Below are 27580 nucleotides of genomic sequence, written 5' to 3' on the forward strand. Positions count from 1 at the left end.
ATACGTTATCGCCCTACTTTCGTTTGAGTCTCGCACCCGTGGTAAAGCGCTTACGCGTTGATCGAAAAGAGACAGTCGTGTTTGAGTAATTCTTGTCAATTCGCGGCCGTTACGTGAGACGTAATAAGTGAATGTAAAGGCAAGGCTCTCTGTTGTAATTGTGGCAGACTTCAACACAATACCAAGATCGACCCAACGGATATATGTTCTCGATTAAACCTGACCCCTATTTGCATTAATTGTAAAGGTAATCACTCACCCACATTTAACAATAGTCCTGAATACTTATACCAACAAGATGTTAAAAAATTCGCAGCTGATAATAACTTGTCAATTCAAGAGGCTCTTAATATTCGATTTAGGAACTCTCCTTCACGTTATTCTTCTAGATCTTTTGCAATCTTCAATAAAAAGAAGATTGCTAACAACTCAATGCCTTCTCCCACTACACCAGCTCATTTCCCTTCCCTTCGCTATAACTCATCCAGTCTATAACTACTAAACTCATCTCCCTGTCCATCTTCTCCTAACTTTTATGCTACGTACAGTTATCCAACAAACTCAAATACTTCCAGTGCTCATTTCATTGATCAAGATAATTATCCTCATCACTTCAAACACATAACTCAGTATACCAACTCATACTCTTCATGTGTATCTCCTCAGTCTCAGCAACACTCATTATCCTCATCATCAAATTCTTTTCCTTCTTTACTACCTCAAATGAGCTTATCTCAACCATCAAGCTATAACACTCAAAGTATAAGGTCTACGTCATCAAATATACAGGACAGGCTACGACGTGAGAAATCCATGTCCTTACCTTCGTCACCTACCTACTCATCTTTTTGCCCTCTCAATGTTGTTAATGGAAATAATTCTCCTTCTTTTAATATTCAACTAGAACTAGATTATGGTGTATTTGAAATTCCTAAAGATGCCTCATAGGCTTTATTCATACTATTAGAGATAACAAACAAATTTATTTTACCTTTAATTGCACAGTCTGATGCTAATAATGCAGCTAAACTCAAAGATCTCCTAAGTTCTATTGTCAAAATATGCTCAAATGATGGCTTACACAACTAAAAATACAAAGATTCTCCATATTTTTAATGGAACTGCAACTCTTTTTTTCAAAGACACCCTTTTCTCGAAGGCATTTTCGATTATTTCGATGTATTTATTCTTCTGGAAACAAAAGCTAAAGAAAAATATGAAATGAAATTGAAAAATTTTACTTTTATACGCAAAGATAGACTTGATAGCAATGGCGAAGGCATTGCAATAGCTATTAAAAATGACATTTTATTTAATATTGAAGAAACAATCCCTAACTTCTCTGAAATTCTAAAGACGATAGCCATCACAGTTAAACTCAATAATACAGACTTTACTATTGTAGCAGTTTTCAGACCACTAAACAATCATTTTCCTATTTTGAACTGGAAGCTTCTTATAGACTCATTTTTCCACTATAAATCCATCTTCATTGGAGGCGACTTTAATTGATATAATGAAGTTTGGGGTAGTACAACCACTGATAATATAGGACGTAGTCTCTATGATACATTCATAGACAATGACCTTCTCCTTCTCAATGATGGAACTCCAACCTTTATCAATAAGATAAATCCAAACAATCCTACCCATTTAGATCTTTCCTTCATTTCACCGCAATTATTTAATTTTTGCGAATGGTCTGTCATCGAAGATAACCTTGCCAGTGATCATTATCTTCTGCTCATTAATATCGGTATTCCACATTCCTCCCCACAATTATCATAAAATTTAAGATACAAAATTTAAAAACACATCTAACTGGCTAACCTTTAGCAATTATCTAGAAAACATAGCTTTTGCTTTTACTTCTAAGAATATCTCGGATAAATATGATCATATCATAAACACTATCCAACAAGCCGTTGAACACATATTCTTTCCTCGTCGACTATCACACTCAAAACAAGGCAATAAAAGAAAGAAATGATGCACCAAAAATTCCAATGTTCCTTAGTGGGATACTGAGTGTGACGAAGCCAATAAATTAAGAAAAGACGCATTAAAGAACTTTCGTCATGACCCAAGATTAATTAACGAACTTATAATTGCAGAAAGACACGCTAAACAGGTTTTTAAACAGGCAAAAGCCTCGTTCTTCTTAAAATTCTATGCAACAATAAACCCATCAATCCCAATCGCAACCGTATTTCTATTAAAAAATTCCGACACCGCTCTTTAGGAGCAAACCAAGCTCATACCAATATCAAAAATATTCAAGCTCAAGAAGCTATGATATATTCAAGCTGTCCAATTTCTTGTACTCCTAATGACTTTCCTCAAACTTTTATTGATGATAATTCAACTAATGCTCATTTTAGTAATCCATTTACATTTCTGGAGATCAAAAAAATCATGCTCACATAGGTTAAACTCTGCCCCAGGCCTCGATAAGATAGATTATCGTATACTATCCAATATACCTGACAATGTAATCGAAGAGTTGTTAAATTCCTTCAATGAAATTTATTTCTTGGGCACCTTTCCTCAAGCGTGGAAAGAATACTTAATCTTCTTTATCCCCGAATCAGCTAATAACAAGTTCAGACCAATTTCTCTCGCCTCGGTCCTTTTAAAACTTTTTGAGAAAATGATTCTCACTCGCTTATCGTGGTGGCTTGAACATAACATTAAGTTTCCACTTTCGCAATTTGGTTTCTGTAAATTAAGATCCTATTTAGATAATTTATCTATCCTAACCACCAAAATCTATATTAGCTTTGCAAAAGACCTTTACACTGCTGTAGCATACCTAGACATAAAATCCGCTTTCGACGACGTCGATCCTACCTCTCTAGTTCATCTATTGAGTTACATAGGCATTCTAAAGTTATTATGTAAATTTCATTTTAACCTCACATCAAAAAACTTATCGCTTGAAAAAACTAAAATAGTCATTCACACCAACAAAGTCGAGGATCTCTCAGACTTATCATTAACAAGAAACTCAGCAAAAATACCTGTCTCTTTCAGTGATAAGTTCCTTGGAATGACGTTAGACAAAAGCCTTTCATGGACTGCTTATCTAAATTATTTAATTGGAAAAATCTCCTTACGCATAAATATGATCAGATCGCTGCGCACCACTTGATGGGGTGGCCACCCAAGATCGTTAGTATTGATTTACAACGCAATTATTTCTGTTACTATTGATTTTGGTCTTTGTTGCATTCCCCACAGCTCATCGAATTTTTTCAAAAAAATTAACATTATTCAAAGACGTGCTCTTAGGTTTGCGCTAGATATGAGGAATTCAACCCCCAACAGGATTGTCTAGGCTGAATTTCGAATTCATTCCGTACATCTGAGACAAAATAAACTCTCCTTCAAGTATATTCTCCGCTCGCTCTCAATTACCAACCATCCTTTTATTTCTGCTATATGTCAGTTAGCTGATTGTACAAACAATAGCTCCCCTAAATATCTACGCACTCTTCCTCTTCTTACTGCATACTTAGAGCTAAAACCATTTCGAAATAAGTTATATTCAAGCCCCATCCCTTCTTGTTACGTTTTTTCTCTTGAAGCTCAACAAGTCCAAGCATTGATTATCTTTGATAAAGGTTCTGTTATTGCTAAGGCAATGAATTCAATATACAATTTCATGACCTTCTAAACTATCATACACCCTTCTACATTGATGGATCAAAAAAAGGTTCTGGGCTTCATCTCGGATTAGCAATTTATAGTCCTGAACCTCTTAATGTTAATTTACAATTTAGGATAGACCCTCATGCTTCTATATTCTCCGCCGAAGCTTTTGCAATCCAGCTGACACTGGAATTCATCATTAAAAAAAAAAAAAAAAATAAGCAAAGCCATAATTTTTACTGATTCTTTAAGCTCTCTTATGTCCATCTCACAAAATGGATACATGGTCGAGTCATCTCACATCACAATTTTTAGAATAAAACTTCAACTTTTAAAATTACTAGAAAATAGTCAAGAGGTCATCCTTGCTTGGGTCCCGAGCCACAAAGGTATTTCTGGCAACGAAATAGTAGATGACTCTGCTAAAAAAGCGATAGGTACAGGCTTTTCCCCATCCCTTCTCTAGCCATACACCGACTTTCAACAGTTCACCAATGAGCGCTGTAAAGATCGCTTCTTTGAATATTTATTGAACACCGATACTAACAAAAGGTTACAATATTTCCAAAACTACTTTAATAAAGCTTCAAAACCTTGGTTTTTAACAATTACCATTGTAGAACACAGATAGTTTCTATCACTCGTATGAGAACAAATCATTATAATTTAGCTTTTAGCCTTCACAGAAAGCATTTGGTAGAGTCCCCCATTTGTGCCTGTGAATCAGACGTAGAAGACCTTAATCATGTCTTTTAGTCATGTGAACGCTTTGCCGAACAACGTAAAGTATTACTACTCAAACTCAACAAATTAAAAATCTATCCTCTTTACACCATCTCCCAATTTCTTGCAGATCCTAAATCGAAGATCATCGACCTTCTATGTAAATTCCTTAAAAATTCAAAAATATTTCTTTAATTTTTCTTTAACTTTTCTATTCAATAACATTTACTTCTATGATCAATTCATCTATTCTCGCCTTTCCTCAACACATTAGACTTACTTACTTACTTACTTGCCTTTTTCTTTTCCTTCGCTTTACTCTACCCAAATAAAATGCCAATTGGAATCACGCGCGCAAACGTATCAAGTCAATTGATGGCCGTATGGGACACAGTCTCGCTACTATGAGTCGACACCAGAGCCAGCGATGAGCATTCGGCCACCCATCCTAAACTTCTTTTTTTCCTATTCGTAATGCATCTAGGTCTTTTGTATACTTGTGGCTGTTCTATCATTATACCGTGTTCGAATTCTGCGTTTTAAGTTCGTTTTGTTTAAAAGAGAGAAAATAATAAAATTCTCAATTGTACAATATGTAGCTATTGTTTGATATAAATTGATGTTAGCCTTGGGAAGTACTGATTATTTATTTTCAAGTACAATTCGATATCTAGACTAGTAGTAAGAGCAAAAGTTCAAAGAAAGAGGTATTTTAACAAATATAGTTCTTATTCTCATACTATTTTTTAAAGAATTAAGTAGACTTAAGTAGACTTAAAAAAGAATTAATGTAGACATGTTATAAATTGTCAAATCCGAATTAGTTTATTCTTATTTGAACTCTGTAAATTTATATAGGTCATATGGTAAATTTAGTAAATTATAATTCTTGTTTGGAACATTTTCTTTATTATAACTAGAACAGCTGACAATAAATGAATCAATAAATATAAGATAATTATGTCTAGAGCGTAATACCGTATTGAAATTTCCAGAGCAAATTAGACAAAATGGAAAGAGTTGACTTCGGTCCAAACAGAGTCTAACACTGAAAATGTTGAAAATAATTGTGAAACAGTGTCAAAGTATTTTTAATTATTAAAATGTCATAGATTGATATTTATTATTTCTAATTCTTTTTTAATTTAGATATTACAGGTCTGAACTAAATGCTGAAGTGTCAAAACATACTGCTGATGATAACAGTAACAAGTCAACTTTATATTCTGTTCAATTTGCTCTAGAAATTTTAATTCAGCATTACGATTGAGACATTGTCTAGCTATAATAAAGAATTTAAAATGTTTCAAACAATAATTATAATTTACTAAATTTACCATATAACCTATGGACTTACAGAGCTCAAATAAGAATAAACTAATTAAGATTTGACAATTTATGAGAGGTGTGATGATGCGTCATCACTTAAAATAATTTTAGCTCACACGAGACCCGCTCTCAATAAGAGATTGCGATCCGAACAGTTGATGCCGCATAGCCCACCCGCGCACATCCGAGACCTCGCGATTCACCATCCCTCAGGGTCCACCAAGCTGATGCGCACGACTCTTATGCCCGCGTAAAACCACTCGCGCACTCACGACCCAAACTGATAATCTCCCAGGAAGCTGGACGTCGAAAAAGATTGCAGCTGAAATCAGCTGATCTTCGGAACCGCCACTAAACTAGATTACACCTGGCTAGACCAAAGGAGGGGCAACCGAGCGCGTGAGAGCGAGCGCGACAACCGATACGAGACCGATCGGACGCGAGCGAGGAAAATCGGTAGGACTAACGAGCGTTTGCTAGGAAGAGATAGCCGATAACGATGCGAAACTGACCAACGCGCACGACTTAACCAGCCAATCGGTAACAGCTTAGGGGTAGTTTAGCGAATAAAACAAAACCGACGCTACTTGCTTAACGAATAGGGAAATTAGACGCCAAGAACTGACCAATTGTAAAATTACGCGGGCCAAAATTAGTAAAATAGACGGCGCTGACATCCGACTTAGTAACAAGACCGACCAATTAGGCAATTTGAAGGGGAAGTAAGCGGGGAGAAGCGACGCAACGCCGCGAAACGCTGCGACAGTAGCCGCCAGACTCTAGAGCCGAGCGGAAGTCTGGAGTATACGCGAGTGAATGAGCCGCGAAACAAAGGAGCAGCAGCAGCAGAGAAAAAGAGCAGCAACAAGCAGTAAAGCAGCAGCAGCAGCAACAGGCAGAAGCAACAAGCAGAGTAAAGCAGCAGCAGCAGGCAGAAGCAAAAGCAGCAGGCAGAAGCAGAAGCAGCAACAGCAGCAAAGCAGCAGCAGCAGCAACAGTAGCAGCAATAGCAGCACCAAGTGGACAGGCAACAACGAGAAAAGTAGACGTAAGTACTTTTCTCTCACCCTAAAATCTTACGTGACCACCTAGACCTCGCGTTATCGGAAGTGCCGTTTGACCTTCGCGCGATCGTGGAATTTCGCGCGCATGATAAATCGCCATAGGAATTTAATCTAGATTGTCGCGTATTACCGGGAGTGCCGCCTGACCTTCGCGCGACCAATGAACTCTTTACGTGCGCATCATTCGCCACCGATTTTCTTTGTGCGATTTCTTATTGTTAGATTGTCATATATCGAGTGCCGTCTGACCTTCGCACGGACGATGAATTCCTCGCGCGCGCACGTCAGTTTGCTGTCGATTTCCCTTTGTGTGATTTTCTTGTCGAATTACCGTACATCGAAAGGACAGCGCCTGACCATCGTGTAACCGACAGATCCCTCACGCGCGCATTATCCACCACCGTTTTCCTTTGTGCGATTTTCTTTGTTAGATCGTCATACATTGAGTGCCGTCTGACCTTCGCGCGGACAACGAATTCCTCGCGTGCGCGTCAGTTTACCACCGATTTCCTTTGTGCGACTTTCTTTGTAAATTACCAAATATCGAACGACTACCGTCTGACCTTCGCGCGGACGACGAGTTCTTCGAGCGCATGTTATGTTGACGCAAATCCTCTTATGTGATTGATCGGGTTTTCATGTATTGAACGAGCACCGTCTGACCTTCGCGCGACCGACAAATTCCCCATGCGCACGTCAGTTTACCACCGATTTCCCTAGAGCGACCTCTGTGAGTTTTCGCGTATCAAATAAGTGCCGCCTGACGTTCGTATGACCGACAAGTTCCTCGCGCGCGCGTTAGATCAATACGAATTTCCTTCGCGCGATCGTTAAACTCCCACATAAATAAATATCGCTCGATCTTATATGATCGCCTCGCAATCCCCGAAAATACCCGCATATCAACCCGGGTTATCTAACCTCCGCTCAATCGCCACGAAAATAAGTCGAAGTCGCGTCACGGTGCGCTACTCGCACCCTTATTAAGTTTAGATTAGGCAGACCATCGCGAGCAACTGACTATGAGTGGGCGTGAAGAACGACGTGAGATAACTGACTTGGGCTGACCCGGGGAAATAAATCTGCTATCAATAAATTCGAATCCTAATTAAACTAGTGTTGTCATTGATCTTGTCTGTTTAACTTTACCACATCCCCGTAGCGCTCGCGATTGGGTACGCGAGACTAACAGACACGTTGATACTTTGACACCACTTCAAATCACGTGACCGGTCGACCTGAATCCTCAACTGCCTTTGGATCGTCAACGAGGCGTCCTGAGACCCCGCTCCGATTACCCGCTGCTGAGACCAGAGCCTTTTGCCTCGACAAAGTGACTAGCCATCGAGCCGCAGCCGTGAGTGGTTAATACCCATCCCCCCGTTTGATTCTCTCTCGAACGTTCAATTTAGGACTTCGCGCTCCCTTTCTTCGTAACATCCTATAAGTAACCGCGCGAGGTCAACGTACGACGAAGGAGATAACGGAACCACCCGAACCACAGCGACCAGAACCCAGCCGATCTGCAGCGCTACCCGCCCTCCTAACGCGAGGATGGTAGCTGGCGCCCAACAATCGATTACTGATAAACAAATAAAAGCTGCAATCATCAGCTGACCGCGCCGCTGGCGGCAGATGAGGCTGGAAGAATCCGACTACTTATTTTTCCCCGCCCCCTCCCCTCGTCGCACATGTCTACATTAACTCTTTCTTAATTCTACTTAAGTCTATTTAATACTTTAAAAAATAGTATGAGAATAAAAACTATATTTGTTAAAATACCTCTTTCTATGTGTTACGTCGTAACACGTTATATATGTACTAACACATACGTATCTTATTCAGGCATGCACCTTTAAATTAAGTTGAGCTGCGCGCGCAGCTAGAGCGTGTCTGTGTGCCAGAGTGTGTGAGGCGCTAAGGCCTTAAGCCTAGCGTGGTGGCAGCACCTTACGGCGCTGCGCCACTCGCGCCAAGCATGGCTGCTCTTGCCGGTGTTACCGGCAGTCGTCGACGACATCGTCTAGCGTGCGGAGCTCCCTCGCGTCTTTACGTTTCAATAACGGTTTCGTGCACCCACGTGCAATACTGCTTGCAATACCCACGTATTGCAAGGCTCTCGTCCACTCACGTGGTCTTTACTATCGCTTCAGTGTGGTTGGAGTGTGTGACAGTAAACGCAAATCTGTTTGTCTGCAAAATTCCTTTGTGTGTAAGGCGATTGAGTGCGTGCATGCATGGCAACGGCCATCGCTCTCTGCGCGACGTCTCTCTCGCGCTGTTTCTGTCAATGTAATTTCCCATTTCGTTTTAATAAAAGGGTTTTTTATGCCGGTATGGCTTTTTCCCTAAATTAGTGTCAAAGTGATTTCTCCTATACATCTAATAAAATAACAAAATAACGATCATAAATCAATTAACAACAAAAAACAAAGAAAATTTCAAACAAGAGCAATTTACTTCGCCAAGGAAGTCGCTCAAATCATTTCACTATGAACTTTTGCTCTTACTACTAGGCTAGATATTGAATTGTACTTGAAAATAAATAATCAGTACTTCCCGAGGCAAACATCAATTTATATCAAACAATAGCTACATATTGTACAATTGAGAATTTTATTATTTTCTCTCTTTTAAACAAAACGAACTTAAAACGCGGAATTCGGACACGGTATGATGATAGAACAGCCACAAGTGTACAACAGACCTAGATACGTTACGAATAGGAAAAAAAGTTTCGAATGCTCATCGCTGGCCCAGCCTTACCTGAGGCTCAAGCTCAATCTGGCAATTCAAAGATCATATTGTAGCTGTATCTTGTTAGTAAAATTATTAGTAACATTCAAAAATCATATAAAAAGGTTATATTAAAATAGTTATAAGTCTATAGAACATAATTTTAACCACAATTATTATATTTTTTATTCATTTTTTTAAACATGTCCAAAAGACGGTACCCATTTGAAAACCATTTGTGCCCTCAAAGAAAAATACATATTGGAGATAAAGAAATAGCTAATGGAGTTGATAAAAATAATATGCTTCGTATATATGGTAGATTCACTCAGTTTATATATTAATAACGAAAGAATTTAATTTTTTGAATTATATATTTTTTCAACAGAAAAAACACTGAAAGTTCTTAAAGCCGGATCAAAATCATCAACATTGGCAGAAAATGGTTCAAAACATGTATGTTTTTTATAAGAACTTTCTTGAGTAAATTATACTATATTGTTATATTGTTGTTGCTAAATATTATTTATTATTAAATTTTATCTATTAGTAGTTCTACATAGTTTGAATGAAAAATATGGAAAATATTTTGTTTTTATTTATAATTACGTTTCTTTTAATTTTTTAGTTTGAACATAATTCTTCTGATTTTATCAAAGTGGTACTGTATATATATGTATACGTTCATAAATTTTTATGACATTTTAAAATCTTATACAAAGATTAATAAAAGATATTAATATATGAAAATTTTTGTATACTTCAAAAGTAACATATTACATCACTAGTGAAAAATTGTAATTTTGTCTAAGAGAAACTCCAACTACTCTAGAAATATATCATTCATTTTTTTTTAATTTGTTTGAAAAATGTCTTAAAACCCGACACATATATCAGTTGAAATTTAAATAATTGTCACTTTTTGCTCTAAGCTATTATGAGGATTATAGTGTAGAGAAACTGATTTGAATTTGTAATAATTATACCTAATTAAAATGATTTTGATTTGATATAGATTCTGTGACTCAATTTTAGCTCACTTTGTGAAATTCACTTTGATAATAAATATTTAGAAATTAAATTTTCAAAGATAATTTTGAAATGTCATTTTTCATTTCTTTAGCTATGTTAACTTTACAGTTTCATATATTAAGCTAATTTTAAAGAATATAAATAGAAATTCTTATACTTGATAAACTAAAATTGTTTACTTAGTATAATTTTATCACATTAATCTATCAATTAATATCACTTTTTTTATATTAAAATGCATATTCGTGGCTAAACCTAAATGCAAAGATTACATAATTTTCTTAAATTTATAAATAAGATAGAGAAACCGTAACCAATTAAAATATTATTCAAAGAATATTCATAAATTAATACTTTCTCCCTTTCTGTAATAACAAATCTTTTCATAAGGATATTTTTGTACTGTTTGAGTTACTATAAAAATGAAACTTTTTTAAAATCACAAAGTACTTTTTTTATTATTTTTTTTATTTTTTTTATGGCTTGCTCATAATTGTTTAAAATAAATTTTTTTAAATAAATTTTTTAAAATAAAATTTCATAAAAAAGTAAACTTGTACATTTGTAGGTATGTTTGTACTAATTTGTATTTATAAAAAATACTATAATCCTACCTTGCAGAACATCCATGGTTTGTTTTTTCTCAAGAACTTAGCATATAAAGTCATATCATAAGCAATAGTAATATCATATCGTAATTTTTAATACATTCATGTTCTGTCATAAACTTTTGATATCCAGTGTTTTAGTTACATCGATTTTTTTATTCTTAATTAGATCAGATGTTATATAACTAAAACTAACTTGTTTAAATAAATTGTTTCAAGAAAATTTTTTAAAAGTAATAAACATATTTTAAATCTTGTGAAATTCTAAAATAAAGAAATAAGAGAGTGAGACCAAAATTGTGATGTTGCTTACCTTACCAAAATTGTGATCTTTGAAAATATTTAAATTTTGATTATAAAATTCTTCTGAAATATCAGAAATTTCGCTACCCGAATAAAGTAAGGCTTTAACTGGAATATTATCCAAAAAAGAAGTATTTCAGGACTAAGTCTGCCCCTATTATTATTTTCATTATTTGATAATTCACCACTAATTTATTGTCTAGGATCTTCAAAAATTGTTAATAATTCTTCAAAGTTTGATTTTAATTTATCATCCGATTTTAGTGTTGAGACTCTGCGAGCTTTCGTATTTATCCGATTTCCGAGAAGCAACACTTATGCGTTTTCCTACGAGGTACTAAGTACGCCTCCGTCTAGTGGAATAGATTTTGTATTAGTATTATATTTGTTTTTATTTATTTTATTATTATTACTTTTATTAATTGATTTACAATTTTCAACAGTTATACTATTTATTTGTTGTTCTACCCCGATATCTTTTTAAGCATGGCGTGAACTAATATAGTCATCATTGTCTAGCGATGACAAAATTTAAATGAATTCTGAAATCTTTTTTATGTCTCTATCAAAATGCCGAGAGATTTTATCTATTGATTCCTCTTCATATAAATTTTCATTTATATCATACCAAATTTATTTTACGTATCGCATAATTATATCGAGTTAATTTTCCGTTTCCATAATATTTACCAAACTCGATTTCACGTGTAATGTTTTGTCGAATTTCAGCGTTCCAAAATTTTTCTTTGAATAATTTCTCGAAATCTTCAAAATTTGTTATTTCGCGCTGTACTAATTCGTACCACAAAGAGTTTACTTCCGTTATAGATTGTGATAGCAAACATACTAACTAAGCGGTATTATAATTACTTGCTTGTAAGTAACGTTTAAGATCATTTAGATATTTAGTCGGACGATATTTATAACTTTTATCGAAAATTGGACACATTAAAGCTGGTTGCTTAATCGTTTCAATTATTGTTTTATTTACGATAGATTTATTATGAACATTAATTCTAAGTTTATCAATATTTTCGTGAAACACTGAAAACGTCCCTACTAAAAATTCTTACATCAGTTCTAATTCAAGAAACATCGCTAGATCCCGTAAGATGTTTTTGCTCCCTATTTATTATGCTTGAATCTGTTCTCATGTAAGATCCAACGTAAGAAATACGAGTCAAAATGACTCGTATTCTATTTTCATGAAAGATCTGAAACATGAAACTGTCCTCACATATGATCTGACATATGGTCAGATCATATGTAAGAAATCAAACTTTTATAAAAATTTATAATAAATAATAGTGTTGATATTACTAAAGTTTATTATAAATTTTTATAGAAGTTTGGTGTCATACATATGATCTGACCATATGTCATATCATACGGGACAGTTTGATGCATCAGCACGAATACTTTCTAAGACGTCGTTACAACGTCGCTTTCCAACTTTTCCAATTTTTGAAGTCGATATTCAGCGACGTCCATGCGACGTCAGAGAAACGAAATTTGTCCCGGTATCTTGCACGGCTGTAGCCGATTTCCGACATTTTCCGACGTCGGAAAATGTCGGAAACGAATTTTGAATGAAACGATAATGAAATATGTAGAGCAATTGGAAAGTTTTCAACAAATAATAAACAGTTGTAATTTTCGATATTTTATTATATTTTGAATTGCCATACATTACATATTACATTTTAATAAAAATTTTAATTACATTTTTATTTTGAATTATATTTTGAATTATTATTTTGAAATGATTCACTGGTCGGCTGCACGTGAATTATCGTTGTTACCGACAACAGGTAGAATAGCTGCCGAACCTCTGATCTTTTCAAGTCGTCGTTTTTCGTCTTGAATATATTTTCCGCGGCCACTTTTCCACTTCCTACCCCTCTCGACAGCTTTTCTTAAAGGATATTGGTGCTTTCATTGAACCACCGCTGAAAAATAAAAATTGTATTTTGAATTAATTTTAATTGAATTTTATTTTGAATGCATTAGAAGAGAATGACAAGTTAAGGCTCCGGGTAATGGGGAGCGAATAATCAAATTTGAAGCCACCTATTTTGAGCCGGATTTTCGCAAACAGTAAAAAAATCAACTATTGTTTCGAGCCGTCATTTATGTTGATGTTTATGACGAAAACTAATGCCTCATAACCCAAACTGACAGTTATTTTTTGCAAGAAAAATGAAGAAGCTCCGTGATTAATTAGTCGCACTTTAGTTATGTACATACATCCATTCATCTATTACAAACTGTTCAAACATGAATATTCAATTGTTAGGCAAACCATTAGAAATTTTTCCATTTAAAATTATTTAAAAATTTGGTGTATTATATGCAAGTGTGAACCGAGACGTTAATGACTATAAGTAACTTTACCTGCAATTTTTTTCCAGAACATTTTATTCTGGATTGCTATTTTGCCAGCTCCAGTACCGCTCATAGTGAGTCGTTCTTTTGCAAAACGATGATCTAAAACGATACTTAAACAGCGCCAAATGCTATTATGACCACTGGTTAATAAATTTTTTTTCATCAGCATCATCTGGAATAATAACAAATAAGAGAGTTTGAATATAAACTAAAAATAATTAAAAAATAAAGATTCGTTAATAAATTTAAAAGAAACATACAAACTCGGTCCGTTTTTGAGGCAGCCGCAACAGATCAGCCTCAAACTAACGCAATTCACCTTTACTTTTCAACGGAAGCTCGGGAAAATCATTATCGCTATTTTCGGTTCATTTAGATTGTAGAGCTTTTATTTTCGCCTTCAATAGTTGAAGCCTCTCTGTTAATCTTAAGCTTCTCTTGCGCTCTACCTCTGAAAAAAAGTCAGTATAACAATCATTAAAATCAATTTTAATAGATTAAATTTTTATAAAATGTAAATGTTTCTTTATACTAATTGCATATAACAATATTAGCTTGATTGCCTCTTCTAGCTTTGTTTCGTCTGCTTAAATGAAATACAGCATCATTTCATAGAACCTCTTGCGATTACTAGTGCTGCAGTTTGATGGGCAGCGAATCTGTTGGCAAGAGCGAGGACTTTCGCTGTACGACGTTAATGGCATCGAATGGTGAGATGCGTCGGAACTGTTGTCTTTGTAGGGAAAGGATGCCGACAATCCACTGGACGGCAATGCTGAGGTTGTAGCTCGCTCACCTGTAAACCAAAAGTAAAAAATTAATAGGCAGCATTGATTGAGAAGAAAATAAAACGGCATTAAATTTGAATTGATTATATTGACGCGCGAATCTTTACTGAAAGTATCGAGAGCAAACGTTGCTGTGATGTTGCGTTTTTCAACTTGGCGGCTCGTTGGCTTGCTAGTTCGCGCCTTCTTTTGTGGCAGCTGCTGGTACTCTGGTTCGCTGGGTGAACGAAAGTTGAGAGACATTGTCGCATCCCCTTCGGTGATGTCTATAGCCGGCGCGAGGATGGTCGGCTGCTGCTCGCTGTTCTCAGTAACGAAGTCTGAAAAAAAGTGAAATATATTGCAAGTACTTTGTAGGATGTTTATTATTCAAATGAATTTGATCAATGAACATTGACAACATTGACATTGACAATTGTACGACAAACTTGTGAACGTGAAGTAACAATTATTATTTATGTACGTAAGACATTGATGCGCGTATTTAATGTATTTTATTTTCTCTGCTATAAAACTGTTGTACAAGGCGTGCTGTTATTTTTTTTCAACTTGAAACGGACATACGAGGATTTTCACAATTAAATGGAAGCGGGATCGTGTTGTTGACGAAACCATTCACGCGCTACTAATTAAACTAAAGTAAACCGAGCTTTGAAATATCCATCCGTAAAATATTGTGTACGCGAGGATAATGGCAGACAAGCACGCGTTGATGAGAAGAAAAAAGCCGAATCTTTTCCTCGTTTTTCGATTTTTTACCGTCGGATTCGAATTAACCCTTTGCGGCACACATTTTTTTTCTAAAAAATCGTCATTTTGGTGCACTTTTCAGCCATTTTTTAAAAAATGGCGACTAAAAATCGATAATTTGATATAGTTATACATTCATTAACATATTAGAAGGATAAAATATTAAAAATCCCCGTGAGCAACGATTTATTAGAGCCCTTCATACATGAAAATCTCATTTCCAAAAGGTGGTAAGTATACTTACCACTATGCCGCAAAGGGTTAAAATATCCGATGGCAAATTTGCGAGTGAAAACGAATGAAAAATTATCTGTCGAACTTTTACATGTTTTTAATTATTATCTAGTGATGAAAAAATTGAAAGAATTCATGATAGTCAAAAACAGTATAAAACACTTACATGATTGTTTAGTTATACTTGCTACCCTAATGCATTTCAAGGCTTTATCGTCGACTTCGTCCAGATCCATGAGGCAGTCTTTGTACTTGCTGTCCGGCAAGTAGCATATCACGTAACCGGAAGCGAACTGCCGCAACCACTTCGTGCACACCATGACATTTTCATATTTGTACTGCCTTCCCGGTGCTTTACAAAGCTTGACCATTGTAAAAATTTTCGACTTATCCAGGCTTTCAAAATCCATTGCGATAAACTAACAAAATGCACAATCACAATCGCAAGTGTCCAACTTTTCCGGCCGAAGTCCAACTGCTTCTGTGTCCTATGCTCGATATAGTGCGGCACGCGAACTAAGCCAGACTAAAGCTCATTCGGGCCCCGACGGCGTAAAAAAGGACTGCAGAGCAGTGGCCAGCGCGCCCTCACTTGACGACCAGGGGGGGAGGAGTTTATGCGTTTGCTCTTTTGTTTCTTGAGCTCCACCGCGAAAAGTTCACACAAACGTAACACGTGTTACAAGACTGTTTACGATCTCGAGCAGTAAAATCTTCGACATTTTCAGTAGCAAGAAGCTCGCAGCGCGACGCGCTCTCGATCTTTGTAACCTGAACCACATTTTTTTTTATAGCACCTATAAAAAAATTATTGTAAAATAATTTCTATTTATTCTATCAAAATCAGAAAAGAGTTTTGGATATTGCAATTTATAGAATTAATAAATATTATTTTTAATTTTTTAATTTTTTAATTTCATAGTACATTGTGTAACACGTACGTAAATAATTTTGAATTCCGCATGGGAATGAAGCCCGAACAACGTCGCATCACAAATTATTTTAAGGGGGAAGGTTCGGAAGGCGTATTCGCTTCGTCGCGGAAAATTAACGATGGCTTATGTCGTCCGGTAGTGTCGATAATCGCGATTTACCTAGTTACGAGAGAGACAGGTTGCACAAAGAAACTCATCATTTCGGATATTTATTTACATTTTATTGAAACAGCAATTTACATGCGGCGTTTGACGTGTGCGTCGGCCAAGTCTGGGCTAATCCGTTCCGTGCGAATTAACGTACAGGAGACAGAACATCGCCTTACAACTGTCCCGCGAGTTCCCGCGAGTGCGATACGAATTCACGCACGCAGCCACTCGTCAGCGTCCGGCCGATACGATGCTTAGAGAGAGAAATCGAGGCGCGCACCGAGAAACGAAAAAGGGTACCTGACCTTAGGAGGAAGCGCTGCTGTGCAAGTCCACATCCGCTGGGCCAACTACGTAGCCCTCAACAGGTGGATCTCTATGTAGATTCTGCTGGTCTTCCTCTGCGATGCTGTTCACTCGGTAGTAATTCATTATTCACGCACTTCTTAAATTAGTTGCTGGTCAAAGCCATACTAACGCCGCGATCTCGCGCTTTCCGCGACGTCTTACGCGCCCCTCCCTACAGGTACCCAATCGGCCGAGCACCGCCGGCTACGCATACATGTGCGACTCATGCCGGCGATACTATTTCTCTCTCTCCTCCTCTGCTCCCCGCTCTCTCTCATTCCCTTCAACGCCAGGCATCTCCGCCAATTAGGAATCAAACCTGCAACAAAGCCACATCGTGTGTCGATACTCGGTTTTAATCAATCGAGACCGATCTGGCAGCGGCTCAAGGGAAGGCACGCGGAAGAGAGAGAGAGAGAGAGGCGAACAGGGCGAGCGAACTCAACGGTCGATTCGCCCGTCACAATTGAAAGTAAATTATACTTTATATTTTATAATACAACATTAAAGTACTTAAATTACTAAGCTTTATTACTCTGATACACATTAATTGTAACATTGCAATTGTTACAATTGAATGTTAGTAGTCTTGTCTGATTCTGTGTTCCATACTAATAAATTATTTTCTAAATATAAAGGAGAAGTGATCCCGAAACGTGGAAAACTTTCGCTTGTTTTTCTCTCCGTGTGCTTACAAGTGACACGCATTTTCTGATAAGTAGCAACCGCCAATAAAGGACAATATAACACCAGCATCGTCTGTCAGGCGCATGAAAGTGGACACGTGGGCACATTCCGCACAGGAATGACTCATCAAAAGACTAATTTTCTGCACGCCGATAGGAAAATATATTAAAGAGTCTCGTTATTACAACCAATCTTTTAAAAGGATGCTATTTTGTTTTGGCTATTGTCGCAGCAGTAGCGAAAAATTGCAGTTTACCCAGGCTATATATTAAAATAAAAACAACCCAGAAACTTTCGTGTACCTGGGTCAACTACAAGACCGCGACGAAGAGAGACATAGACACTGGCTCCTGTCATAAAAGCTTTACGATCGCTTTCGGTATACATATACGAGGTGTGATCAAAAAGTAAGGTGAATTTTGAAATTTAGCGGGCTACGTCCGTTCGATCTTCGACTTTTTTATTTTGTTATGTCGGTACACTCGTCTAGAACATACGTTCCAAATTTCAGCTTTGTAATATGTTTGGTTTGTTTGTGAGAGGCATCAAGGTTAGAAGTGTTTTGCGTGCTCCACGATTTGATGCTGTCTAAAAACATGGATCAAAGAGTTTGCATTAAATTTTGTGTGAAAAATGGAATCAAATGTTCCAAAACACTTGAAATGCTGAAAGTGGCATACGGTGAGTCTACTTTAAGCCAAAAAAATGTTCACAAGTGGTATAAACTCTTCCAAGAAGGCCGAGAAGACACCGACGACGAACCTCGTTCTGGACGCCCCAGCACATCAACAACTGATGAGAATGTTGAAGAAGTGAAGAAAATAGTATTGGGAAATCGTCGAATTACCATTAGAGAAATTGCTGATGATATTGGCATCTCATTTGGTTCGTGCCAATCAATTTTGACGAGTGTTTTAGACATGAGACGTGTGTCAGCGAAGTTTGTTCCGAAATTGCTCAATTTCGACCAAAAGAAACGTCGCATGAGCATCGCCCAAGAGCTACTGAATGACGTCAACGATGATCCAGATTTACTCAACAGGGTTATAACAGGTGACGAAACATGGGTATACGGTTATGACGTCGAGACTAAGACTCAATCCTCCCAGTGGAGGCATTCTGGATCACCAAGACCAAAAAAAGCACGCCAAGTTCGATCAAATGTAAAGGTTTTGCTTACAGTTTTCTTTGACTGCAGGGGCGTGGTGCATCATGAGTTCTTGCCACAGGGTAGAACAGTAAACAAGGAATATTACCTGCAAGTTATGCGCAATTTGCGCGAAGCAATCCGCCAGAAACGTCCGAATTTGTGGAAAAATAAAAATTGGCTTTTGCACCATGATAACGCCCCTGCTCACACATCGTTGCTTGTGCGCAAATTTTTGGCTAAAACCAACACAGTAACGATGCCACAGGCACCGTATTCCCCAGATCTGGCCCCCTGTGACTTCTTCTTGTTCCCAAAACCGAAGAGGCCCATGAAAGGACGGCGTTTTGTCACGATTGAGGAGATAAAGACGGCATCGAAGGATGAACTAAACAAGATCACAAAAAATGATTTTTTGAAATGCTTTGAGGATTGGAAAAAGCGTTGGCACAAGTGCATTATATCCGAGGGGGATTACTTTGAAGGAGATAAAATAAAAATTGATGAATAAATAAATATTTTTTCAGAAAAATAAAAATTCACCTTACTTTTTGATCACACCTCGTATAGTCTTATAGGCAGTCAGTCAAAAGTAGCCTTACGCGCAAGACGTGGATTACTAAAAGCTTGCCTAAGTTGTCATATATTATTTGACAAAAAATGTCTCATACTTACAAGTACGCTGTAGTGCAATTTCAGGGAAAAAATGTATGGTATATGAATTACGTTGTTATTTGTGCACTGTGGATAACAGACAAGAAAGAAAAGACATTTTTTTACTGGCCTAATCAAAACTCAGTAAACAATAAAGCAGCTGTCAAAAATTGTGAAAACGTGGATTTGGCAACGTGGATTGTTGTTCCAATTAAAGCGATTGTCAAATATTCAAGTAAGCTGAAACAACAATTTAAAAATATTTTTCATTATATTGAAATATAGTATCTATGCTATAGCACTAATGATTTAATATATATAATAAACTTTTTTAATAATGGTTTTAGATAATTTTTACGATGCTGTACATTGTAGCGTTACATTGTCCAACGTTGATATCGATCCGTCAAAAATGAATAATTTTAAAGAGATAGAGCACAAGATGTTTGAGCACTTGGCTTGCCAGGATTGCTCGAGGATGGTTCACGATATTGCAGTATCTTTCTGCTGTGGCCATGCAATCGTAGACAGCAAAGTTAATGTCAGATTATTGCCGAGCTCTCTTCCCCAATCTCTATCTCATCTTTCTACATTTTCTCAAGGTATAGTGTTTATAACATTACTGAGTCTTATTTTATGCATTATTTTACAAAAAAACTATTATTTATGTCTTTATCACATCTATACAATAGTTCCGACTCTGAATCATCGCCGAGATTTCTTTGCATAAAAAAAGGGTGCTGCTACTAATGCTACTACTACTTTAATGTCACCATCGTTAATTAAACCTACAGTTATTCGTCGACAAGTGATAAAAAGAAATGGAAAAAATAATGGCGATGCCATGAAGCCATCAATTCGTCTGGAGACTATGTTCGATAAAGCGTAGTCATTTTGTGTTTTAAGATTATCAAATCAAATTTATAAATTTCATTTGAATTTGACTTTTAAATTTACAAAGACTTTCAAAGTATCTGTAACGATACTTTTTCAATTTTTTTCGATTTTACATTTCATAAAAAATATTCACACTAAAGCAATAAATAATTTCACATATCAAAGTTACATTTTTTTAAATTTATTTACCAAGTATTTTGATTTTATTTTTTCGAGTAGTTTACATTTTCTGGAACGTTATTTCGTAGTTGTGTAAATTAGAGGAGCTTTCATGATCGAAATTCAATTTGATGAATGCATCTCATCATTTATTTCGATTGAAATCCAATTGCACCCAACTTGATCATCTCTCGTGATTATAAGCTGATGGATTAACATATGACTATCTTATACTACCGAGAAATAAATTGAGAATGTAAACTTTTTTAGCTCTGTGTTTGCAAAATATTGACAAAACATTAATAATGCAAAATCACCAGCTACTCAATTAATTAATCAGTATGGTGTTAACACAAGTAAAAAAGATAGGTAATATTGCTATATATCTAATTCCAAAAAAAAACTTGATTAATTCTGCACCTGTTTTAAAAAATGTCTAACTGGCCCATCTATAGAAATGCTTGTAACACAATGAAATACGATAGCATTGATCTGACTGCAGATTCGAAACCTGTCTAAATACATACATCGAAAATCATATTTTTTTAATTTTTCTATTTCAAATTTCGACTCTTGTAGAGCCTTGTAGAGTTTAATAGTTAGAATCTATAAAAACACTGACGTCGATAAAAAAGGAAGTCTAAAGTTTTTAAGTTTTTCATGGTATTTTGTTATTCGATAGAAAATGAAAATAGATAGCGTTAATCTGGCTCCAAATTCGGATTCTACGGCTCAAAACGCATCGAAAATTATATTTTGTTCTTTTTTCTACATAAAATTCCGAGTATGATAAACATCCGAAAATTTCATTAAACCTGTTAATTATGCGATTTTTATTAATTATTGATTTTTTTTAGGTTTCATGAACAGTCACGCTTTATAAAGCTCTACAGGCGCCGAAATTTGAAATAGAAAAATAAACAAAATATGGTTTTCGGTATATTTTTTATGTAGATTTCGAATCTGCAGTCAGCCTAACGTTATCGTATTTCATTTTTTGTTAAATTTAAAAAAACCACGGAAATTTATCTACTTTTTATGAGGATTTTTTGAATTTCCACGAGAGAAAAAAGGGTGTCACATGCATTTCTATGAATGGGCCCAGTTTTTTTCTATTCCTTTTATCATATAGAATGAAAATTCGTTGAAATTATGAGCGTCGATTCAGTTTGACATTTTTTCAAACCGGTGCCGAATTAATCGAATGTTTTTCTGGAATTGGACATATATTAACTAAGGATAAAAATGAGCATTTTTTTGAAGTCTGAAAATTCTTTATGTAAAATTTAAACAATCACACTTATATCAACAATATTTTAAATGACATTTGACCTATTAAAACTGTGACTGTTGAATAATACTATTGAAAAAATGATTAATAATAATGCACAATGGAATTGATAATTGATATAAATTCATTAAAAAATAAAGATTTTGATATGTTTAAACTAGCATATTAGCAAATCTACGACCTATGTAAGCTACGTTTCGTAAGTCATTTTAGACCGGAGGACTGAGAACATTTATCAATCGTAAGTTCAATTATTAAGTTCAGTTAACGAATCTTGAATCTCTTAACTGTAATAATTGCGGGTTATATATCTATGTTCATATTTTACAAAAAATGAAGTGAGGTAAATTTTTAATTATTTATTCGTTAAAAAATTCAATCAAAATATATTTAATAATTTGTTTAACGCCTAAAAAATTAAAAGCATTAAATGAACGAAAAATTGCAGAAATACGTTCAAAATATGCAATTAAATTGTTGATATTTCGTCTCTTTATACGTTTTTGAATGTATCATTGGAATAACAGCAAGATTATTGTTTGAATATGGCACTTTAAATAACTTAGCATACACTTGCTCGCATGGCCACTGTTTAAAAATGATTTCATCTTCATTCTCTGGCTGACGCACAACATAAATGTCTTGATTAGTTGATTCGAAATTTTCATCAAAATTGTACAAACTACTTACTTTTTCTAGTTCGCAGCCAATTACATAATGGTGTTCACCTTTTACAACAAAATTGTAACTTTGTACTATGATTTTCCTACAATCTTCAACTTGAATTAAAAGACAATCATTTTTTACATTATTACACTGAACTTTGTAATTTGATATATTCATTTGCGAATACTGCGCTTTATAATCTCCTTCTAATAGTGGACCCGACCAATGCCGTCGTATAAATGTCAATTCTTCATTTTCTTCAGCTGCTTGTTTAGCATTATAATAATCAGCTTCTACAAATCTGCGTGCCAATTGTTGCAAAATATGTCGTCCGCTTCTGAGATATTTTTTCAATACACCTATCTTGTTTTCAAAAATAAATGTACTAAAATTATCCAATTGTCCATACTTCCTGACATCTGCAGCTAAGTGCAGAAGGTTATGAATATTGTGCGAGACATATCGACAACTATAAAGCTTTGTAAAATCACGTACGAATATTTTCATTAACTCTTCTGCATAATCAATGTATTCAGACGTGGAACTTGGATCATTATATATCGTAGAAGCAACACTAAACAACATAAAATTTTGGTACAAATTTTCTCTTAATACGCCTTTGAGTACCACAGGTCCAAGATAGTGAGCGAATTGGCGGTACTGTTGCGCTTTCCATCCGCGCATTACATATTCGAGATCTGTGCATTGACGATTGAATTCAGATGGAGTGGTTTTACTAGCAGCGAGCAGTCTTTGTGATATAATTTGTTTTTGATTTTGGTTCAACCGAACATTTGGAGGTCCAAAAAGCCATTGCATCAATAATTTTTTTGTGACTCCGGGATACAGCAAGTGCATCGGATCAAGTGGTATGTCCGAAACCAGGTATATCTCTCAATATTGTCAGATCAGCTTCAGAAGCGCCGAGCTGGTATATAGAACGATATTTTAAGCTAGATATTACGAAATTCAGTGTACGGCAACCCGAGCCCATTTAAAATCTGCTTCAGAAGCTTTGAAACGATCAGTCACACAACGTTAAAAAATTCAATTTCAATCAAAAGTTATAGAAATTTAAGCGTAAAAGTTCAGATTGACTTATTTACCATTGTTGAGCAATTTTGTTGGGAAATAGGTGTAAAAATTTTTCTAACCGTTAAATCTGCTTGAAATTTAATGTTTCATAAGTGAATAATATTATAATCACTTTGTTTTAGTTGTTTAGAAACGGAAAAGATGCAGGGAAGTTGAAAACTGCAGACCTCAACGAAGATTCTTGCAACGTTTGAAATCAATTCGATAAGTAATTACTGAAATAGAGCTCTATTCCTGCCGCAGTAAGAAAGAGAGTTTGGCCAATTACGATTTTCTAATCTAATTTTTTCCTATTTTTTTTCGAACGTAAGCACTGGTTCGAGAATCAAAAGAGGTTTTAAAATTGCAGATTTATTAATTTTATTCGCACGTGTGCTTCACGGTAAATCATTTTTTTTTGTTGAACATAGATAAAAAACATTACATACAGTTATCAAGCAACAACGGCAAGTTACAGAAAAGATATAGTAGTTGTTTCATCGCACTACTTCTGAGCGCTCATATAAAACTTAATTTATATAAGGTGATATTTTTTAAATAACTGAAGGTACAAAGCATAAGGTAAAATGATTTGTATATTGTATGACCAAAAGTACTGAGAGCGTGCAAGCTCGTCGAATGCCCTTAGTCAACTGATTTTGACTGAACAATAATCGCATGGGTTTGCTCTCTTGTTTTAAGAAAAGCGATAAGTGTATCGTGTATCGAACTCTATATAGGCGTGCCTAAATGCTTTGAGGAGTCTGACAAACACGTGGTGTTGACTGCAATTCTGCGTGAAGTTCGAGCTACAGCCGACGAAAGGCAGATAATTAAAAACTGGACTGTATTTCTCAAAAATATAATAAATCGCTGTGGAAAGCTGCACTCTTAAGCCGGTCTTTCTCTTAGTTTTCAAAATAATGTAGTCTTTATTTTATTTTTACTCGGTAAGCTTTGTTATTTGAATATACGTTTCAATTTATATGTATTAATTTATACTAATACATTTTCTATTCTATTCATTTAAATAAAAGCTGATGAAATTAGCCAATCCGCTAACAAAACGTCGCTAAATAGAAAAAATCACTTGTATTTTTGTATTTATTAACATCTACCCAAGCCCTCAATTGATCGTTAATCCAGACATACTACCATGGAAGGTGCTATATACTTCAAACATTAAAAAAAATATTTGCTAATTTAAATATTATTCACCGACAATGGTTACTTAATGTTTTAAACGCAAAATGATGCATAATCCGGCATTACTGTAATTTTGAAATTTCAAAAAATATGTAAGTACTGAATTAGTACATTTTATAATTCTTTTAACATAATTCTCAAAGATAGTTCTTACATAAATGTACGAGATTAAATTTTGAGGATATTTATTCAAATTAATTAATCAGTGTCTACTACATCTTATAGCGACAAGAGTGCAATAGTTACGAAATATTATACTATTTGCGGTATTTAACATGCTTGATAAAATCGGATTTAACTAATGTGTTGTAGTCAATACAATATTATATTATATCTATATCATTTAGCTATCATGTACTTCTATATTCTTGAATTGAACAGCACACGACGAAAAAAAAATTAAAGAAAAATTTTCACGACTCGAGTTACTGTGTAGCCGCGAGTACTTGAATTGAAAATGAAAAGAGCAAAAAAACGGTCAGGTAGTAAAACCTCTAAATATAGTGGTCGGCAGCGGGCCTTCGGCATACTTGTCTCAGTTCTTAAACAGTCTTGCAACACGTGTTGCGTTTGTGTAAATTTATCGCGGTGGAGCTCAAGAAGCAAAGAGAGCAAACGCACAGACACCCCCCTCTGGTCGTCAAGTGGGGGTGCGCTAGCCATTCCTCTGCAGTCCCTTTTCACGCCGTCGGGCCCCGAATGAGCTTTAGTCTGGCTCAGTTCGCGTGCCGCACTATATCGAGCATAGCACACAGAAGCAGTCGGGCTTCGGCCGGAAAAGTTGAACACTTGCGATTGTGTACTTATTGCAATGGATTTTGAAAACCTTGACTTGTCGCAACTCTATGCCACGGTCGAACTCTCGGAGGCACCAGGAGGACTCTTCCAAGACGTAGAAGTTGTGGTGTGTACAAAGTGGTTACAGGAATCTGAAACTGGGTATATTTGCTATTGGCCGGTTGACAATTATGAAGACTGCCTCAAAAAGCAGAATGATATCGACTATGAGACCAGGAGATCTATTGAGGTAATGCGTATCATTGAAATATCAAGTAAGTGATGGCATAATTTTGTGTCTATTATTATTTCGTTGAATTTTTTCATCGCTAGAAAATTTATGAAAGTTCGACTGGTAATTTTATTCCTTTTTACTCGCAAATTCATCATGGGTTCTTTTAATTTGAGGCCGACGGAATAAAGAAAGTGGAAGATTTTTTTTCAGATTATATACTGCGTACACAGTATTATACGAATGACCATTTTTATTCTGGTTAGCTTAGCTTATTCAATAGCGAGCAAGTGTGCTTCTGGCAACACGATCCAGCTTATATTTAATTATAACAACGCTTGTTCGTTCGTTTAGAATTAAAAAAAACTAACGGCACCAACTTTACAGCAGCGCAAATAGAAAATAAATGCGCGCAACAATTTTTTGCGTAAAATTAAAATATTTACTTGTCACTTATTATACGTTCTTGGCAAAGTTAATTTGTGAAGTTGTATTGAAAAATTATTTAATCGTAAATATGCGACAAAGTACATACTTACAATTATATTTCAATTTCCAGAGAACATGATTATGGACAGCAAGCAGCAGCAGCAACAACAGCAGATCACCCTCTCGCCGGAAAAAGACAGCATTGAAATAAGTGGTGTACGTCGTTTTAAAAGAAAACTCTAACGAAATAACGTACACAACGATTGCATTGACCCAGCCAACTTGACCGCCGAAGAAGAGGCGATTGCGGTTATAACCTCATCTCGATCTTACAATAGCGAATTACGGTTTCCATCACCGCCATAGAAAAAGATGCAAACTGAAGGTATAACGAGCCGCCAAATTAATAAGCATTATATGATATTATAATTAATATCTCTCGACCATAAGAACACATCATTCTAGTTTTTTTTTTTCAATCAACACTGCCCACTATGTAATTTTTACTTTTGGCTTACAAATCGACAAGCGTCAACTCCAACTACGCCGTCCGGTCGATCGTCCCCGTCCCTTCTGGTCGATATTGTGATCGGCTTCGATACACACCAAGAGTTGACGTTGCCCACATCGCCCAGCGACAATTGTAGCCTGTCAAACTCAGAAAACTTCCAAGCAATTGACGAAATTTTGATGAATTGTATCGATGTGGACGTTGAAGACTTGGTTGCGAAACCTTGGAAAAATCTATTAATTTATATGTTGGGTGAGAATATAAATACATTTTTATTTAGTATATGAACATTGAACGTTTTTATCATAGTTATCCAAAGTTATACTTGTTTATTATCATATTCATTTTAGAACTACAACAACAAAATAATGATTTGGAAATAATAGAGAAGGAAACACAACGGGGATACGATAAGATGTTGGATAAGAGAGATACTAAAACTAGTTTTATTGATGCCACTAATTACGTCAAGATCGATGATTTACCACTTAAATCAAAGGATGACATTGAGGCTTTTGAACAAAATCTCAACAACTCAAAAGAACTAGAAAATGACTTTGTGAGTACAAGATACATAACTTTTAGCAAATGAATTGCCGTACTGATTTTTAAAAATCGTAGATGGTTAAAAGTACACTTCATATATCTTACTTTTAATATTTCAATTATATTATTGTTTCTTTCACTTTTAATTTCTAGTATTCTACATTTTTTGAATATAGTTTAGTTAGTTTAGTTTATTTATTTACAACTTATATGTTACATTTGGTTTTTATTTCTTACATGACTGTTTGTGTCTCGTATCCAGTTT

The 27580-nt window shown here is 35.5% G+C and overlaps 1 protein-coding gene across 1 annotated transcript in view; it reads left to right on the plus strand.

The window, feature by feature from the left end:
- The first annotated feature begins 9501 nt into the window (after positions 1-9501).
- Positions 9502-27580, plus strand: part of LOC131675236 (uncharacterized) — a 205992-nt gene continuing 187913 nt past the window's right edge. Inside the window, exons 1-3 of the mRNA XM_058954146.1 lie at positions 9502-9628; positions 9718-9821; positions 9892-9959. Coding sequence (XP_058810129.1) covers positions 9806-9821; positions 9892-9959 — 84 coding nt within the window. The 5' untranslated portion in view covers positions 9502-9628; positions 9718-9805. The remainder of the gene's footprint in view (positions 9629-9717; positions 9822-9891; positions 9960-27580) is intronic.

This window comes from Phymastichus coffea, unplaced genomic scaffold, assembly GCF_024137745.1.
Source record: "Phymastichus coffea isolate CEN01 unplaced genomic scaffold, Cenicafe_Pcof_1.1 PCOF00001, whole genome shotgun sequence".
Classification (NCBI taxonomy): Eukaryota; Metazoa; Arthropoda; class Insecta; order Hymenoptera; family Eulophidae; genus Phymastichus; species Phymastichus coffea.